Here is a 20,689-nt window from a genome sequence, read left to right as displayed (position 1 = left end):
CATCCATCTTTCATCGTTCTTCACCCATCGTCCATCTTACCCCGTCTTCCATCCGTGGTTAATGGTTTGGTCCTTGATTTTTAAAAAGTTAATCAGAACACGAAAGTAGACTCATTTTGCTATACAAGGAGTGACTCAGCTTGGTAATGTTGGCCTTCAGTTATCACATATAAGTGAAGAGAATAATAATTCCATTTTAACTCTATATGTATCGTTGGGGAAAAAGCTCTCATCAGCCTCATTTTCTGTGACTCATCGCCTTCACGGTGATCAGCCCAAAATGACATCTGCAGGTCACCAGGGAGCACCAGTCCCTCTCCCGATGGGGTTCCGCCCCGTCTCTGTGTAACTGTCCTCACCTGGCGGGCGATTGGTTAGGTGCTTAGGCGCTGCCGTCAGCGTTTTTATCAGCTGTTTTGATTGAAGCTGAGAGCCGGCACTGGTTCATCTCTCTGCAACTCTCCCTCATTGTCTCCCTCCTCTCTAACTTCGTCAGAGATACACAGCCGCAGTTCTTCATGTGGGAAAGAACTGCGGGCTGCTCTCCTGGTGAGCATTGCACGGAATACATCAACAGCTCGGGTTCTGACATGGCCCGCTGGCGTCAGCACTTCGTGCCTGAACGGTGATGTGGTCATGGAGACTGCGTCATGGGCAAGGCACTGCATGAGAAGGACGGAGACGGTGGGAAGGGTGGGTCCGACTGCGCAGTACCGCATGTGGATGGTGTCATTAGGATGAGGTTATACAGCTGGTAAGACCGTGGAAGGAGAATAGATGTGGCGTGGAGCAATGTGGAGTGGTGTTTATCGAGTTTTGATATGAGGGCCACTGCCTTTAAATGTGATCAATATATTCGAAATGGGTTGGTTTAAGCGTGTAAAATAATTAACGAATGGTGGACAATACTGCATTTACCTTTACGTTCATAGGCAGTATAATTAGGTCAAGCATAGAACTCTGAACATATACAGAGGTCTATCGGTCAGGATAAGACTTAATCACGGCTTTAAGATTACCTCGATAAACGGTTCTGGTGACTGCTTAATGCTGAGCAATCGAACGATTCGACGTTGAAAAATAAACGTTAAGCATTCGTATATCGCACGGTGGTTTCGGCCGATTGACTTATCCTTGAATATTTTATATGCTTTAGTAGTTGCAATTGATTTGTCAATTGAGACACTTCAAAAAACTTCTGCCATTACTGAATATTTCTTTCACAGCAGGAGCCAAACACACGTACCTCCTGCTGTGATCGTAGTGAACATTCACCGAGCAACAGCGACAGCACTTCGATAGTAAACTTTACAACCCAATCAGTTATCTCGCCTCTTACTTCGCTCTGGCTGGCCAGGAAGTGGGATACAATTGTCCCGATGCTCTGTGCTCTCGCCCTATGTCATCAGATAATGCCGAGTTTATGTGGCTGGCTGCGGCTCGGCATCACACCACGGCTCTGCTGGAGATCAGGAGTGAGACGTGCGCGTGCGAGCCGGCTCGTTAATTAGAACGGCGGTTAGAGCCGATCTGTGACCCGTTTCCATTGTCGGGTGGAGGAGAGTGTTATTGGTATGTTTTAAAAGCTAGGTGTGCAATGTGCATGCACAGATGCATTTGAAGTATATGGAAAGACCAAAGTCAGATCTTGAACAACAGAGAAAAGCTTAGAATAAGATTGGTCATCTGTTGGCCAAGACGAAGATAGCTCATCTCTTCAGGTGACTTTTTGCATATCTAACACTGCAAAAGCGTTTGTGTCTCAACTACCTTGTTCAGAAGTTTGGTTCTTCGTCCACAAAACCTTCCATGCCTTTGCAGACACAGTTTGTTCAGGCGCTTTATGCCGGCCTTGCTGTGAGTTCTGTCTGTCAGCTCTTGTGATTGATCGGCTCAGAAATGACCGTCTCGCCCAGCAGACGACACACTTGAGATTGAGAATAATATCCAGGCAGGGAGAACCTCAGGCCATTGTTGCCACACCACCGTCACAACACCGTCTCATTTGTTATTGCCGCTCGGTGTTAAACTGCGGGTGTTTTTGTCAATCTAGAGAAAACGGCAGCGCTCGTTGAACGAAAGTGGCGTCAACTGATGCCACATTAGGTTGCTGTTTGTCTTTGAAGGTGTTTGAAAGGAAGTGCTGTTGAGCAGTTCAAGTTAGGTCTACCTTCTCTTCGCCATTCCATTGAATTTGCCGTCCCCAAATGGCATTTCCATATATTTCTAGTTTCTACTCTGTTTTGCGTCATCCGTGTAATTCGTGGATCTAATAGGTAGCGATCATTGCCATTCATAAGAATGTTGGGGAAGATTCGTATGATGATATATTTGGTGATCTCATTGGTGCTAATAAGTTAGGTACTCGTATCTATAGATCTCCATAAGAAATTAGAATTATACCTATTTTGACTACGTAATAGCGATTTATCAACAACGGAACGTCCCTTATATGATCATTAGGTACATGACAAGGAACTGACCTGGTGGAAAAGCGAAAGGATGCCAGGTGGATCTATACGATCCAGTCATAGCAGAAATGTGCCCCCCATTGTAGGCATAAAGTTCAACAATAAAGTTTCCATACGGATTAATTTTTTATCGCACACATGTGACCAATTCCTTTGATGTTCCATTTAATTGGTTTATTTTAATCTGACGTTTACTGGCCAGCCTATTAGCATACGTGCACCGCTGTGTGCGTTCATTCCGATGTAGCACATAACACGGCCTATCAAGCGGTGGACCGCAGACGCCCGGGTTCGATCTGTGTCGGTCGTATTACGCCGTGCCGCGGCCGAACTTTGACGGGGTACTTGGAGGGGTGATGATCTCGCTGCACCGAGCAGCCCACCTCTGTTCGATTCAGTCCAGGTGCACGTGCGTTAATTTGGAGCCTCGATAAATCAGCGTTATCGCAGTCTGGCCGGGTCGTATCAGAACCACAAGTGTCGAGCGCTTGCAGCGGATGATCGGGTTTCTCGATCGGAGCGACCGATAGGCCCTCCGGAGGCCCAGGCTTGACCCAAGATGTGTCACAAATGTCCGGGGTCGGTATATCTCAGCTGACGAAGACGATCTATGTATGTACAGAACGATAGCAGACCCGGGAACGAATAAAGGGCTATGGCGGAACCTCGTCCCTCTTCCCGTTCTGCGCTCTCTTCTCCGTCCATCATCACTCTCTCCCGGGTAATGTGCCATGCTTGAGCTGTCACTTTTTGGCCACGGCCAATCATGCTGGCATTTAGCTGACACTTTGTCATCAGCCGCAGATGCCTTCACGCACGTACCGCGCTGACGAGCTGGTTTCACCAGGCTTATTATCGCCGGCATTTAAAGAGCCCCTCACCGCCCTACCTCTTTGTAGCCCGGCATGTCTATCTCTCCAAATTGATGCGTGCAGCAGTGCCGAGCCTCTCAGAAAGTCATCTGAATGGAGTGGCTAACGGAGCCATGAAGGCGGCCAAATAAAGTCATCACTCTGAGATATGGCAGCGCTGGCCTGCAGCCGGACCACGCCATTCGCTGGTCAGCGGGCAGCAGAAGCCATTCGGGATGTGGAAAACGTTGATGAATGTCGTAATAAATCACTCAGCACCTGATCGTTACCTGCATGTGAAAATGGGAGACGGTAAGGAAGGCCAAAACAAACAAATATTTTGATAGTCGTGCACTATGAAGCCTGAACTGGGAACTAAACGCTTCATGAAAATAACTTTAATAGCTTTAATTAATCGATTGAAAGTGCTTTCGCCCCTTAGACCGCGGAGGGGAACAGAAACGCAGTTATGAAATTATGCCTAGAGAAGTGAAACTGTTAATTGCACCGTTTGTTTTCGGAAGCATAAATAATGGACACTCACGCTCGCTTTGACTTTTGGCAGCTTTTTATCTACAGAGCTCTCATCCTCTCACATTGTTGAAAGATAAGTGGACCGGACAACTGAGGGCTGTGTTGCGCTCATTAGCATGTGTTATATGGCTACCTAGCGATTCCCGTTTTAGGATCTTCTGGATCTAAATGGATCTTCTATCTATTGAAAAGCTTATATAGGCATTTAGTTAGGTGACTCAGCCCATTCCAACGCTGTTCAGTGTTTCTCACACGAATATATAATGCTCTCATTGCTTATGTCGGGGTGTGTGGTCCCGTTGGACTCTGCTGGGGCACAGCCGTCCCGTGGCGGCGTTCCCCTTTAATCACAGATAAATCACCTCCAAATCAGTGGACACTAAATCATAGTCACGGTCGGTCCCAGTAACGAATTGTGTCCGTTTTTACCGCCGGCACGCAGGGCGGCGGCGCTGGATAATGTGTACGTTTAGTTGGCCGCGCCAGGAGGGGTCCAGCGGCCCTTTTTTGCCCCGCGGCAGTTCGCCACTGATTTAGGGGACCGTCGATCGGCTTCGGTCCCCAGGCGGCTACTCAGCAGTAACGTTGCTCGAAACTTCTGTTCTAGGGAAGTCGGGAATAGTTGCAGCCGCTAGGAGTGCATGTGAGCTCACAATGGGGTGAGGGAGTAGCGTTAGCGAGCGCTCGGACGCTAGCATCTGTCGGCTAGTGCAGTGTCCGTGCTCTCAGTCATTTTTACACCGGGCTGACGCGGCTCAGACACAGTGCAGTGAATCAGCCGCGGGCCAGAGCGCCGTCTCAGTGCACCTAATTTATGGGGCTCTGCCGAGCTGTATTTTACAATAGACTGTTTTATTTGGCGAAGTAGATGTGAGAATGAGTTATGGACAGTTGCACCTGTCCAGCTAACCATGCCGTTGGTCTGTAACGTTTCGTTGTCCGGTGAGTTCATGTATTGCTTCACGAAAATGGCGATGGCGCTTCTCGGGCGCGAGGTGACTAAGATTTTATTAGCAACAGCAAAAGCTTACTAAACGATTACCTACTCATCACATTGACCTACTTCTTTGACTCGCGTCATGCCCTCTGTGTGTCTTTCATTGCCTGCCAATTTCGCTTGACGCTTAGATACTGAGGGACCTGCAAGCACAAACGTTTTTGTCCGTTTATTAATCAAACACCTGTGTTGTATTCGTCTCAACAAAACGCATCGTCGATGTTTTCCGATTAAAGGACAACTTAGAGCTTGTCACTTCGGCCGCGTTGCCGTTACCTGCAGCAACCAGTAATGGGGGCGGCAGGAAGGGGGCGGGAACTCACATATCTTCCCCCACTACGATACAGGTACTACGATAGATCCCCCCCCACTACCACCACGGCACGGACTATCTGTTGTACGGCATATTACAGAACTGTGTGGAGCTTGCGCGGAAGCTGGATGTAAAATAGCGTTATGAAGCTATTCTCGGTTCCACCCCAGGTCTCAATGCAGGCAGCTCTGACCGTGGGTCGGTCGCTAGTACAATTGTTAGTATAGATGTCGCTGACGCCCGGAGCACATTCGGGTAACACGGTTTTCAGCGCATATCGGTGCATGCCACTGGTCTATGCGAGATCTATGGCTATATGCGCATGTGCATATATACTTGCATACAGTATAGTACCCCTTCCTCACTCTTTCGTACTTCACTAAAACCTCTTTCCAAAAAGTCAACACAAGTTTAAAATCTGCCCGATATTGGGTACGGCGTAATCCTCTGCATACCGGTATACAGAAGCCTGAAGTTACGATAATGCCAAGTACAGGCCTTCCACGGCGCCTTACAAACGTTATGCCATTTACGTCGGTTTTTATTTACTATATTCAACGTACACGTAGCATCTCACACAAGATTACATAAAGGTCTCCAGATATCCACCACACACGTGAAACGTGCATGCCACACTCACTCCTCACATGATTCGATTATTCGACCTCCTAACGTTAGGCTGTCCGCATCTCCACCAAGAATTGTCACCATGGCAACAAATCAACAAACAAAAAGACTATCGCCTTTTCATTCTCTAACATCCCAGGCGTTTGCCTTTACGGTATTGTTCTACGCTCCGATTGCGTTCCTTTCCAAACAGATAATAAAACACCATATCTAGTGGTTCTGGCCTTTGAGAACTGTGCGTCCGCCATATACATACACATAGACACACTATTCACAACAGGATGTTCAGAGGCAGCACTCGTCCCGCTGTGTCGCACCCAGGATTACGAGCTAGACAGCTGCAACATAGGCCACGGGTAGACGGCAGATGTTCCTACGCCGATGGACACAACTCAGGCGGGTGCCTCCCACTCACACGACTAAACGGCTATAGGGCATGGAATGTTCCATCTGTCTGTATGTACATAGACGAGTACTTCTACTGGGATCGTAACATCGTGGATATATCACAAATGAGGACAAATCATATACGTTTCGAGGAATTTGTTTCAGTCCCAGTTCAGCGCTTGTATAATGCGCCGGGCGGTAGCGATTCCACCGCAGATCATGGGTGTTCAATTGCAGCTGCTCCGATGAGGGTTGGAGCTTTCGATGCGCGCACATGTGGCGGCACAGTGACGGAAGAAGTGGTCGTCCGTGTCATCTAGTTGTTCTTCTTCATGTTGGGGTTGGTCATGCGGTAGATAATGGAATCCTTACCCGGGTCCATGTAGGCGGTCATGACTGGAAACAAAGGGACGTAATGGCGTCACTATCGTCCAAAGAGATGGGTCAAATGCATAGAAAGCTAGTCGGAAGTAATGGGCTAAACTAGGGAAAAAATAAAAATAGGCGGGTATGATTAAGATAATTGTATAGAAACGCGATCGTTGTAAGTTAAACACTGGAAAAAACGTGATGAAACGGTGATAAGCACATTCAGTGAAGGCATTTAAACCAAAACTTAAAAAAAATACTGACAGACAATCGTAAGCAAAGCCACCAAACAAAATCCTGTTCAGTCATTCGCCCCACCCGCGCTAGCAACAGCCCTGTCACTGCGGTACAGCCGAGCGCATACTTACTGGAGAAGGCCACCAGAATGTAGACCAGGATGAGGGAGGTGATGAGCAGGATGTTGAAGATGACCGGGTAGTCGTCCGAGTAGACCCCGGCCAGGTTGAGGTCCACAGTGTCCGGCTCGACGGTCGGGTCAGCCATCAGTGAGCGGGCGCGCCGGCTCACCACCGGCTGGGTGAGCAGCAGCGTGAGCGCCCGGCCGTCGGTGGCCTGGCTGGCGGCCGCCGCGTATCGCTCCACGGCCTCCGTCAGCTGCCGCGCCGCCGCCGCGCCGGCACCCTCGGCCGCCGCGCCCGGCAGCGCGTGCAGCGAGAGCAGCACGGCGCGCCGGCCCGGCTGCTCCGTCAGCTGCGCCCCGGCGCCGTCCAGGAGAGAGAGCTCGCGCAGCAGCAGGCGCGCCGCCGGCTTCGACGCGTTCAGGGAGCCGGCAGACTGCGGCGCCTCGGCCGTGAAGTCCTCATCCTGAGGCAGGGGGCGGCGGGGTCAGTTACGGAGGTTCGTGAAGGCAGGACAGGTTATACGGATAAACAGAAAAACACGAGGGCACTGGGCTTATTTGGAGCAAAATGAAACCTCACCATCACAGATACGAAAAATGCAAAATATTTTAAAATGTTATTATTTTGGTAAGGGGCATCACACGGAGCTTTATTACGTGATGAAAGGTAGCGCGAAATCAAAAGACAAATCAGTACACAACCAGAAAAGGCATAGAAGCAGTTTCAGGCCACAGAACACCGCATCACTGCCACCAGTCGACTGAAAGCAAAATCCTGCAACAAACCTGTTCGGCTTCGAGCTTGATGGTGGGCAGCGTGTTGGGCTGGCCGGCCAGACGCACGTGCAGCTTGTGGAAGGCGGTGTCGGCGTCTGGGGAAGGTCCGTCCAGTTTGAAGTGTTTCCACTGGTCGGAGCCCGGCAGCGGCTCGGGATCCGAGACAGCCACCGTGACCAGGGAGACCAGCTGAGGGTACCGGAACGGAGAGAGCACGCGCGCGCCCGCCCAGCTCCCCTGTGAAGACAGAGCGGTGTGAGGTTAGAGCCGAGGTGTCAGGTGGGACGGGCAGAGCCTGAACAAAAGCGGTAGACAAGAACCGGCTGATAGCTAGGATGACTTATCTACTGACACGCCTCTTCACACTGTTGTAGAGATCTATGGACTGACATTTATCTTATCTGAGTGGTGCATTAGATACGAACAATAAAAATCCAATTGTCAGAGCAATCCCTTCTAAGCATCGTTGGTGAGAATGAGGCATCGTTACCAGAATGAACTATTAGCACCGCGCGTTTACCGACCTTTGGCGAGGTGACTCCAGAGACGGTGTCGAGGATGTTCTCCAGCTCACTGGACTTGACCTCCTTGACTGTGTCTGAGAAGGCGATCCCGCCCTCCGGAGAGTTCACAACAAATAGGTCATCACAGTCTGAAACAGAGACAAAGATGTATTAATGACCATGACATGTTATGTTGAAATAAGTATTTATCACAAACCAAACAAAAAATCAAGATCACATTCAACAAATCAAGTGAAGAAAGTGTACTTTTAAGGGTTTGTAGTTCCTTGCACTTTCATTCTCAGTACCTATGTCTTTGACAAGGTTGTGACACCTTGTCATCTTTGGCAACTAGGTAGCACTTGGCAGCAAGAACATTAGTACTTACTTATCACTGATGCCAGCAGACCTAGCACCACACACTGGGTTAAATGTTTCATGTTGATTTGATGTTCACCTGTGAACAGCAAGAAAAACCTAGTTAACATCCACCTAAAACATTGGAGCATGCCATTGCCACAAATGTCAGTGAAACCAACAATTGCAAAGCAATGTGTGTGTCACCCTGCAAATGTCAGGTTCATTTTGCATTGAACTTTTCTACATACACCCTGCAACTTTCAGGACCTGGTCAGTCCAATTAGGCACCATTGCAGTGAAGCATCATACATGTCATTCTCAGCCAAAATATAGGTATGAAAACTTTGCCTAATCTACAGGATGTCTGATGCTTAATCATTAATGGTTAGCCACCAGAGACTTTTCTTATCCAAGCAGCCGAAGGTCAAAGGAGCTGTTGACTAGAGGATGACTAGAGGTCATTAGTTGAATCTGATGTCATAAAGTTGATTACCATAAAGTTGATTACCATCAACTTGGGTTTCTGCCGACCAAACCAGAAAAAAAGTTTTTTTTTGCTGAATTCCTATTAACGAAATCTGTTTATATGTCAACATGAAACTCTGATACAATTGGGAAACAGATTCAGCGATACTGGCAGGTGGCAGCTAATAAATGTGAGGATGATTCAGACAATGTTTGGCATTAGGCTTGAAGAATGTTGCAAGATGCAGTTTACCTCATCACACATGAGTGCCTGGTGAGGCAAATAGTGCAAGTAGACTTAGAGACCCACCTGCTTAAATTGACACAATTTTTTTTTCAAACTCGCATTGCCTCTCCTGAATTCCTGACAAGTTGTATAGAACATTTAAAAAAGGTACAGTCACTCAATTTTTCTCAAGTCTGCCTATCTTGGCAGATAAAGTAATGCCAGAACAAGCCTACAAACACACATATTTGATTGGAATTGGATGATTGGACACTTAAAAAGGCATCTTTCATGGTTCCCTCCCATAAATTTATAAGAGAACAGATCAATATGTGCTTTGAAAAAATGTCAATTTTTGTTACATGTGTGTCATCCTTTCATTTGGCATATATTACAGTACCTAGATAAATAATACTTTTTGGACTTTATTTTACTATCATTTCATTGTATCATGAGCATAAGATCATTTTCTAACATCATTCATAAAATTGAGGTTACCATTATTTAATTATGTTTGAAGTTTGTTTTGTTAACTTTAATTTACTTGGATGTATGCAGACGATGCATTGGAAGGTGCAAACGTGAGGTTGAAACTTGAAAGCATTAAGCAGGTGGTTCGGTTGCATTGTTCAATGTTGATTGTTAGTAAATGATTGGTAGATACAGAAGGCAAAAATGTTTAGAATAAAATGTGTTGGATAAATGCATACTAGTCCATCTCTCCCATGAAAAATCACCTGGTATATCTATTAGATAAATGCTGGGCCCCTGGCTTACATTTGTCAGCAAACCAACGTCAACATTAATAAGGGATACATGAGCAGGGTTAATGCATCATATTAACTATTAACAGATAACATGAATAGGAAAATCTGTTCCTGACACACATTTACTTGCTCATGCAGGGGCGTCGTTTTGTATAGGCCTGGTAGGGCCCGAGCCCTAGCAATGTTTATTTGGGCCCTACCAATGTTCGCTGAGCCCTACCAATCTTTTGTCACTTATCAGTTGATAAAAATATCAAAATAAACAAATAAGCAAATAAGCACATAACATATGCATATTGCACATATAAAAGGTTCTCGCCACAGTAGGTGCATGTAGCCGACAATAACCGTGTTTACATAGGGTTCCCTTAATCTTCCCCTATTTGTCTCTTAAATGTCCCTTATAAAGGAATCCTCTGTCTCCTTTACCTCGCTTCACTACAAATATGGCGCAACTAAGTCATTCTAGAAGCAGTTTGCAATTGTTACTTACCTTTAGGGCTCTCCCAAATAGCTTCCAGACTGAGACTAGACACTGAGGTAAAAGTGATAGCACATGAAAGCTCAAAGCAAGAAAAATCAGAAAACTATCTAGCATTTAACATACTTTAAACGGCTGAGCTATTATTCCAGTAGGTGTAATCACATCCACGGCAATATCAGAACACCGCACCTGTCAAATTTCCGCCTTGACTTTCTGCCGTTTATGCGTTGGCGCACGTGCGCTTGTCGAGTCGGGGACCACCAGTCGGACGATTCGGAACTGCCGGCCAATCAGCACGCCGCTTTTGTGATGTGATAGTTTGAGAACCACTGGATATGGTAGCGTAGCAGCTTTTGGAAAGGCGCTACGCTACCAAATCCTCCCCTATTTGTCGCTTAAAGAGGGAATTGAAGGGCAGGATAAAATTACTTCAAAATATGAATTGTTGAATTTCGAGTATTAAATAAGCCCAATTTATATTGTTTACAGCATAAACGATGCTTAGTATGCTTCTAACAACAATAGCGTCCATAGCAACGTTACACGCGAGCGCTATGATGCCTAAAATTCGATCTGAAAATAGGGGAGAAATAGGGGAAGATTAAGGGAACCCTATGTAAACACGACTAATGAGGTGTCGTGTCTTGGACTTTGGTCCTTGGTGGATTCTAAGAGTCTCGAAAGACCAGTTGGTTATAGAGGTCCATAACTGCCTCTGAGTGCCGCACACCATGCGACCGCCCCAAATAGACCCCGATCCGTCTCCACACCAGCCGCTGGAGGCCCTACACCGACTTCGGAAGGTGCCACGATGCTCCAGAATAGGCCATAGGTATACTCGTATTGATTTGAGTGGGTGATGCAGCCTGATTCCCGAGGGTCCAACGCCAAGCCATTACCGCATCAGATCACGAAAACTCAAGCAAATAATCTACGAGGGGCGTTCAAAAAGTTCCGAGCCGAACCATGAAGGAGTTGAAATTTCGGCGTGCAAGGCGGTGTGTTAAATGATGTGTTATTGGGATGTCCACTTACGTAGCCATTAAGTCTGCCCTGCGATTTATTCGGGCTGCTAATTAATCGCAACATAGTTCGACATCGCGGATAGGATGGGTGACGCCCAGAGGAGAGCAGTGATTCGGTTCATAGTAGGTACTGCAGAAAGGGCACCAAGCGTTATTCACGAAAAGTTGGTAACAACTGACAACACATGTCGAGGTTTGTCTTCCTTACAGCAGCGTCAAATAGTGGGCATCGTGCCCAATTTTGGTCAACAGATCATTGAAGGTGACCCCCTAGTGGCCAGTCATCAACAGCATTGACTCAAGCATTGATAACATGAATCTATCATGTTATCTATGACTCAAGAAAAGATGAAAAATGAGCACTTTTTGTTGCAAATTACAAATGTATCTTGTCTGGAAGCACGCAGTGCAGAAGCGGAGGTAACTATCGGGTTCCTCAAAGCAATTCATGAGCGTCTTAGTATGTTTAAGATCTTTGCAAGATGTATCTCCCGTTTGCTGACTCTACAGAGAAAAGGCAAGCTCGAAAGGAGGCTTAGCGTCAGTTTTTGGCCGCTTTATCGAAGATCTAGAAGCAGTAACGGCGGAACACCTTCAATTAAGAGGGGAACAGCTGACTTTTGGTCCCATTCTTTCCATGCAACGCCCATAGGGCTAATGTTAAAATGCCAAAATCAAAATCACGGTGCCCCGGTGCCCTCCCCGTTCCGCCGCCTATGTCTAGAAGATGTCATTGAACAGCCTGTTACCGTAAAGGAATTGTGGGCGTCACACGTTGACCCTAAGAGCGTGACCGAGTTGCACAAGTGGAAGCACACCGAGTAGCGGCCACCAAATGAATACAACGAGGTGAAATCAGTCGGGGAAGGTGATAAAGTGGTTGCATTTTGGGATGATGACAGGGCTCTGCTTGTCACTTTTCTTTTCTATAACAGGGGCGCACAATTGATGCTGTGCGTCCATTCGATAGACATCGAGGAGAGGCAATAGGGAAGCTGACATAGAGTGCACCTGATCCACGACCACGCACCAGCGTACATACATAAGCGGGGTGACGATCAGTGAAGCGGTGAGCTGTGGCTTCGAGTTGTTGCTTGTTGCATCCACTTTTGTCTCCGAACCTTGCCCCCTCTGGTTGCCACCTCTTCCCCAACATAAGGAAATTAGCGGTGGCAACTTCACTGACAGCAGGGAGACGAAAGCAGCCGTCTTGTACGTGCAGGATGGGTCCAAAACCCACTTGATTATGGAGACCTTGAGGACTCTCGCGAAACCCTGCGCGAAGTGTGCTTGCCTTAACGCTGGTTATTTGGGTAAATGAACTTTTTGGACTAATAAGTCGATGCTGTATCTCTCTGCTCCTTCATGGCCGGGCCCGTAACTTCTGAACGCCCCTCGTACTGTCTTTCTTTTATTTTGGCAAGCAGGTCTTTCTAACTATCGTGATGTTTCGAGACCTCGTTAGTTCTCGAACCCTTCAATTGGCGTGGGTCTTCGAAGCCATCCCGGCCCCGCAGCCGTCTTTTTTAGTCAGCTTGGGCCCTCAAAGCCGTTCCTGGCCCCTTTCAGCACAGCCGTCCTTTTAAGTCGGCGTGAGCCTCTTTCAGAATGGCGTGCATTCCTCAGACACTATTGCCTATACATATAACTGCACATTTTGTGCATGGAGCTCGGTGAGGACCTAGACTTCCAGTTTTTTTTTTAGATTTTGGTTTGTCTTGTCAATGGCCAGGGCGAGAAAATAAGTGGCCGAAATCCGATGAGAAAAGCAGATTTGGGGGTGCCCTACCTTGTAAACCTCGTCACATAAGGCCGGCCGCCGCCTTTGGGCCCTACCAATCATTTTCGGAAAACGACACCCCTGTGCTCATGTATTCGGAGACACTGTCATGAAAATTCAATTGGAAAAACTCTGCAAAGTAGGAAGAATACCGATCATTTCATAACATCATCCATAGAAGGAAAAGGAACGCGAAATATTAATAAATGAACAGGGGCAGGGCCTAACTCGAAATTAGTACGTTGTCTGAGAAGTGAAAGAAGTGGAACAACTCCCTAATTTCGAGTCCTTACCTACCTTTTCCAAAAATCCAAAATCGAACGGGCGATGTCCAATGGGAAATTTTGTTCGATCGATTACGCCATTACTTGGCGCAGCCACGCCGTATTTGTCGTCAAATTTATCGATATTCGATGGGAAACGTGCAACCAGCTTCCACTAATGCAAAAATACTACGGAAATATGGGTTATTCTACGACCGAATATTTTGCTAGTAAGAGAGAAAAATTATTAATTCATAATCTACTATATTTTTTAACAAAGTAATATAATAAAGCAAAGTATCATTTGCTACTGAACACTGGCAGCTCTATAATCGATACGGGTCAGCTGACCAGCCATCTAGCGGTCAGTACGCGAACCGATATCACATGACTGGAGCATCTCGAATGTCACGAGAAGCCCTAGCTTGTGGTTAGTCCCGCTGCTCTCCATGCAGGTGGCAGCACATGTGTTGACCAGCTTCAAGGGTGGCAGCATTTGTCAAAATGCAGACAAGGACAAGGACAAGAGTGGGGCACACGGCCCACGGGCCCGGCCCGTATATACATTATACATACACTTGCTTGTGAGGGCTGACGCAGATCTATGTGGATCCCATCCAGGCTCCTGAGGCTCCACACTGTTTGTTAGACCCCACGCCGGCTCCTTGATGCACCATATGACCGCAACTGGAGTCCTCTCGCTGGCCTCAAAGACCCCACGACGGCCTTTGAGGTCTGAGGGCCCGCAAGCAGGCTCCAGGGGGCGGACCTGACCTCCGGCCCACACTGGCTGCTGAACGTCCCCACTACGGCCTCTGACTTCTGAGGACCCTCACGAATCACGATGGCCTCTGAGGAACCCACCTAGGCCCATAAGGGCCCTACACAGGTTCTTGCCTCTTGGGCACCCACACCGGCTCCTCGAGATATCATAACTGCTTCTTGGATCCTCGCCGGTCTTTTGGGGCATAATGCAGGAACTTGGAAGCCATTACCGGCTCTACCAGCTCACAACCCGGCTCTTGAAGGCACTATATGTATACGTGGACTCCTACGGACTCCTCATGTCTCATGGGACCCCACATGGCCTCCGGAGAGCCCACAAAAGCTTATACGTAGCCTCTACGTGGCATTTGGCTCAAATTTCAAAAGGCCGATCCACGAACCCCAACATTAGCTCCTGGGCCTCCGCAATTAACACGGAGCTGGCTGAGTCGCTGGAAAGGACTGAAATCAACGGCCAGCTTATGCGTTGTCCGTTGAGCGGAAAAGTTGATATTCGGGAAACAAAGCAGCCTATAAGTTATGTCATGAAATCTGATGAATCTGAACAATGAATGTCTTCGCACCGCATGCATTCTTCGTTAATACATTTGGTCGTTAGCACTTCGATACCCCGTACATACCTACATACATCCTACGAAAATTGCTGTTACCTTTTCGCCATCCCCCCCCCCCGGCCCGAGTTTTCTCAGTTCACAAGGAATCGTTCATTTTTATGCGCAATGTTTCAGTTTGTTATGATCGATAATATACCGACTGGGGAGGCTATATGTATATTTTAGGTTGTGTAACATCGTGAGTGTGTATTTTACCCTGCATGTTATGATCCGATTTTATTGACGTGAAGGCCATAATAGCCACTTGTCTCGTGGATGGCTTTTTAATAAACCACTACTACCTACTACTACTACCGAACCCCAATAACAAAACGCGGACAAATTTTTGCAGTTTCATCTCGAAAGCTCCGACCTGAACGATTTGCTGTGGTCCGATTAAGTATTCAATTCTTAAGAACTAATAAAGCTAAACAATACGACAAAATATGCTTATGTATTTTTAAGGTCTTGTGCTAAAAAACTTTTAAGATTCGGCAATAAATTAGGCCAACGACCCGGTATCCAAAAGACGAAAACCGTAAAAAGACGCGTTTTGTGTATATTTTTCCAGCTCTAACTTGGGTAATCATGGTATAACGATAATATAATCTTCATATCCCACATTAACACGGCTCTTTTCTTTTATTTTGCCTTCGAAAAAGACACCCGGTGCGTAGAATCCCGCAATGCTTATGCGCCACGTCAAACAGGTCGCGCTCTGTATGACATATGGCCCTGGACAATAACCAGCCGAGTTTGTCCAACAGTTTGGAACCGCTCATCATAACGCTAGAAAGCGTCGTGGCGCTAACTGCACGCTCGGTGGTCTGCGATGGCGGGCCTTTCACTCTCGGTGCGGGGGTCGTGACCGGACGACACTGCACGTGCTCCCGGGGCGTGTAATATCGGCCTGCCACAGCGCTGCCGGAGTAACGGAGCTCTATACCTGCACACTGAGCGAGCTGTTTTTACGAAAATGTAATTCTGCACCAGTGCTGGTGCTCTTAATATTATAATGTCAAAATCACTTTTTGCTTATGTTTTGCATTATTCGTATTAAACTGAATAATCAATAATCAACAGTTAATGAATAGGTAAGCGCATTGGTGCCTTCGCTCGAACGAATGAGATCTTGACTGGTTCTTTACCTATTTGTGTAGCTCGTCACCTATTGCTTCTGAGTTTTGACAACATGAATTTAGTCAGTTCAGAGTTTGATGTAGGTATAGTGCATATCGATTTGTCTTAATAAATTGCATGAGGTTATAAGAACTGCCATGGAACAAAAAGAAACAGCCTGAATGAAATGTTATTTAACGAAATGATGAGCAATTTATTGCGCCTGGTCCCTTTGTCATGTATCGCCACCGTTCGCAACAGAGTGACACTTAAAGAATACATTAACATGCCCAGTTCTCAGTCACTTGACTGCCATTTGGAGCGTCCCAGGCCCTTTGGATGGTTACAAAACTAGACGGCTCGTAAAGGCAGCGATAATTGGCTGCGGTACTGGAACGGACCTGTCAATGGCACATTGCACGTGCTGTGGTAGAATTATGTCGGCCCGCGATTGACGCATTCTATGTTGCGTTCGACGTTCCACAAGGACTCTGAATGAGCCAGTTGAGAAATGGGGCATTTGAGTTGCTGTTGTGAGTCGCGCTATCAACGCATGCGACGAGTTGCGGTCTATTGATTTTAGTAGTCGTGTGAGGGCGGAGGCTTGATGCCGAGTTTCTGCCAAATAGGTACTTCGCTTTGAAATTTAATTCTTACAACAGATAATAGGCAATGAACTTTGAATAAGGCCTGCTGACTCTAAAATGAATAATATTTTCCTAAATTGGTCTTGTGCATCTTTTGGGTGATGCTTATATCATCAGGATTATTTCAGGTCATCTTTTCTCAGGTCGATATTAACATACTTGACTTTTGTAGGTATTTGTTTTCAATGGTCACATTGCTCATTGCTGTGCTTTGATAAAATGTCACCGAGGCTATAATTAGGTAGGCATATTCAATAATCAATTACCTGCCAGTGCTCTGCATTTCAAGGTCGGTTTGTTGGTGAAGTTATGTCATTACGTCACAACTACAAATGCTTGGTTTTTCCATCTAACTTTCTCTGTAGCGTAAAGCTCGCATGTAATAGCCGTCTCTTCAGGGATCGACCACGGCTGACTGTTCGGATCGGCGTGTTTAGGAAAATTTTCTGCATTTCATGTCTCAGCGGTCTGCGACTTAGCGTTGAAGGTGGTCGACAGCCCGCCTGCTTCAGGCATAAAACAGGGACCCCACAGCACCCTTGTGTCCTCTCAGACCGCCGCGGGCGCCGCCGCTCGTCACGGCTCGGGTCACCGGTCGCCCGGCGCGCCCGCTTACACTTTCGACCAGGGGCGGCGGGTCGCGCGCGAGCACTCGGCCGAACAATTTCGCCAGTGACGCCGCTGCCGGCGTCACGTGCGCGCTGTGACGCAACGGGCGGCGCGTGTCGGCCGTGACGTGCCGCCGAGCGCGCCCGATGAAACCGCCGACAGCACCGGTCATGATCGGTCGGGATCGGGAGCGATGGGGGAGGCGGTACCCGGCGGCGGCGGGATCGCACTGATTGGGGGACTGCGGACTTGAGGATGCCGCGGGTCCGGTCTTTTCGGTGGACGGGGGAAGAATTGATGAACAGACACAAACTGGGATTAGTTTATCATAAACTACCAATTATGAGGCGGAACATTTGCATAAGCTAATGTTTATTCAATCTTGGTGTTTTCAGTGCCCGTTTATTGGCACTAACGGACATGACATAAAGCAACCACAGACTCCCAAAGAATTCGCATATATATATTTGTTGTACTTAGCTCATTAGTTCCCTTCAATCCCATCTGTAGAAAGCAGCGTCGATATGATTAGGTATGTAGGTACATACATACATAAGTGACTTTGCATATAATTGCTCATTGATTTGTTATGCAAAGTTGTGGAGCCTGACCAAGTTTTGTAGGAATTAAGGCAATGCAGTGGAAGGCAATTGGTTTTCGGTAGTTTCTCATGCGGCTAGATGGCTTTCTGGTAATGGGGGGAAATAGGGACAGGGTGAGGCAGAACATCACCAGGCTAATTTGAGATAGAAACGGAGAGGATGGTACGGTGATGAATTGACCAACTGTTTAGAGCCTTGCATGATGGTTTGCGGCACCGAACAGCATATTATCTTCTGCTGTTTGAGCCATGTGGCAAGAGGTGACATTAGACGGTTAGATAGCGTAAGTTTCATTATCAGAATTGGGCAACGTATTGCTAATAACGGTTGGTACATGGTAGTTAGTACTTTAGCTGACGCCCCACTGCCAGTACAGGCTGTTGCGCTGCCTGTGGTGGAAATAAATACCTACCTACTGATGGTTTAAGTTTGCTTAGATTTCAAGTGCTGTTGGCACCTGACGTGTTTTATGCATGACGCATGCGTTGAGCGCGTGAACTAACTAAGAAATAGCGATAATAAAAGGGTAAATGCGCGGCATAAATGCTCTTACTTCTCGCTGCTTTTCAGTGTTCCGTATGTGCTACGTTACGTCATACAGTCGCCCTGCACCGAAAAGAATGAGCCTGTTTAGTGTCAAAGAGTGAACGCGGGCGCGCTGTTTCAGTTCTATGACGTCATAAAGTGTCTGAGCAGCGCGTGCCTCCGGTCTGTGGTAATGTCGCACCATTGTTTTGTGGCTGGCACAATATCCGGAGAGAGATTACCACTTTAAACTCGGGCAGACCTGCCCACAGATAGCCTTGTTCGGAGCACCTATTGCATCCAGTCACATAGCGTGAAAAGAAAAGATAGAAAACAATTACCAACCTGTAGTGCCGCACATGATGTAACTTTGACATAATGACACACGCCAGAAGTTTGGACATTTTAGGTGCGAATGTAAATTGTAAGATACTGTATTGTCTACTGTCTCCAAACCTATTACCTGTGCATATTGGTTTATTTGCTGCAGTATGTTTCAGGAAAAAAAAATGTTGTCTACCACCAACATCAGTGTTCGCTATTTAATGAAAACGGAAATTAGAAACGTTTACCGCACGACTTATAAATCCTAAAAAGTCCGCCGCCGCCGCCGCCGTCGGGGTTACGCCCAAAAACGCTCATTGCGGCGCCGTCGATTGACGCAGGGGGTGACATTTTTACCACACGTGGGTCACGTGATTCAACAGGTCGTATTAAATTTTGGGCAGGATACGGCCGGGGGTGCGCCCTTGGCGCGTGCTCACGTGTGCCAAAGGGTTAGCATTAGAAACGGCAAACACACGCTTTAGCTCGGAAACGGTAATGCAGCGACTACGATTGACTTTGATGAAATGACTTCAAGTAGTCCAACATTCAACAGTATGTAGCCACAATGGTACGCGTTTCCAACCGTTAAAGCTTGATGTCACGGATGCCACCTCGTATCAAAGAACAATGGGACATCACCTCACCCCCACATCGCATGGCATTTCCCCACGTCATAAAGCGCTCCCTGGGCACCGCGTCAAGAGGCGTCTCGGAAGGGAGACCGTTCCGGAACCATGCCTACTTGATGGGAGATTGATAGCTGCCGCGCTGGCGTAACCAAGCGTCGTCTGGACTCAGTCACAGCTATAATTGCCGAGAGCACCCACTGATTGTGCGTGAAGTAAGAGTGTTTCAAAAGCAGAAACGTTACGCCGCGGCTGACCCGGAAGCATAATAAATCAATTTATCTATTGAATGAACAGTGACATCGCGTCTCGCTTTCACTCGCGCTTTGTTCCTTCCGGTGACATTGTGGAGCTGCTATTTGGGCCAGGGGTCCATGTGGACATTCAAGCCATTCACTTCAATGGCTGTATTCTGTAATTGAATAAACGATTAAGATGTTCCGTTGAGGTATACCGTTGCTGCAGATGTAGCATGGTAAATGTGCACTTTCCACTCGTAAGCCTATCTGACTTACTGGCACAATGATGCAAGGACGGTGCCAGCAAGGAATAAACAAGCGACTAGTTTGTAACATGCTCGAAATTTATTGGCACGTTTCACAATATGAAATGCAATGTGCCGTCACGGGCGTGGTTATGGGTCCTCACCCGTGCACTATATCGCGATCGTCAAACACCATCTCGGGTCCTCTCGTCACACTCCAGCGGTCACCTGTCGCCTCGTGGGCCCCGTTCGAGATGGATGGACTGCAGAGGTGTCTGCAGTCACGCGGAACCACCGCTCACCGAGGAAACGAGTGAAAATGGTCATTATGCGGGATTGATCCATGCTGATGGGAGCTGTGTGGTAATATCGTTTGCATTCTGTTCCGGGATCTTAAGGATGGACTCGTGTCCTGCCACCACGAGGGCGTCTTGAGAGGCGAGTGTAGTGTTGCAATGGAGAGGACTCGTGCTCTCAATGTCTGTGGCGCATCGGTTGATCCTGGTGCGTATTGGCCCAGCTTCATGACAAAGCACAAGCTCTTAATGGAATACTGTCGTGAAAGGTGGCTGCCTCCTATAATTTGAGCTTAGTGAAACCCGATCAGATATCGGTACAGGCTGTCTATCCTGTCGGGCGCTATAAAGTGACCCTATACCGTATACGAACATGTGTCTCACTCGTGTTTAGATACCGAGTGTGGATAAACAGGTGTTGGAGTGCTCTGCAATCTGCATCAGTTTCTGGACCGTCCAACGATAAAAATGCTTTCAAACAATCATGCCACATCACAAAACCTTTCTATTTGATG

The 20,689-nt window shown here is 47.3% G+C and overlaps 1 protein-coding gene across 5 annotated transcripts; it reads right to left on the bottom strand.

Moving 5' to 3' along the window:
* Window positions 1-5,689: 5,689 nt before the first annotated feature.
* On the bottom strand, window positions 5,690-13,693 carry LOC122364115 (ATPase H(+)-transporting accessory protein 2-like). 5 transcript variants are annotated; one of them, XM_043334204.1, is made up of 6 exons: window positions 13,595-13,693; window positions 8,579-8,647; window positions 8,212-8,339; window positions 7,697-7,924; window positions 6,918-7,374; window positions 5,690-6,576 (listed from the first exon to the last, which is right to left on the bottom strand). In XM_043334204.1, exons 2-6 carry the CDS (start codon window positions 8,628-8,630, stop codon window positions 6,497-6,499), a joined length of 945 nt encoding a protein of 314 aa, XP_043190139.1. In that variant the 5' UTR covers window positions 8,631-8,647; window positions 13,595-13,693; the 3' UTR covers window positions 5,690-6,496. The 5 variants fall into 5 exon arrangements, with proteins under 5 accessions (XP_043190139.1, XP_043190137.1, XP_043190141.1 ...); XM_043334202.1 differs by having other exon boundaries at window positions 13,591-13,656; XM_043334206.1 differs by lacking the exon at window positions 13,595-13,693 and adding an exon at window positions 13,539-13,587.
* Between the last annotated feature and the right edge of the window lie 6,996 nt (window positions 13,694-20,689).

This window comes from Amphibalanus amphitrite, unplaced genomic scaffold (genome assembly GCF_019059575.1).
Source record: "Amphibalanus amphitrite isolate SeventyFive unplaced genomic scaffold, NRLGWU_Aamphi_draft 000657F_arrow, whole genome shotgun sequence".
Taxonomy (NCBI): domain Eukaryota; kingdom Metazoa; phylum Arthropoda; class Thecostraca; order Balanomorpha; family Balanidae; genus Amphibalanus; species Amphibalanus amphitrite.
The sequence above is the reverse complement of the archived record's forward strand: the minus strand, read 5'-3'. Positions and strand labels throughout refer to the sequence as shown.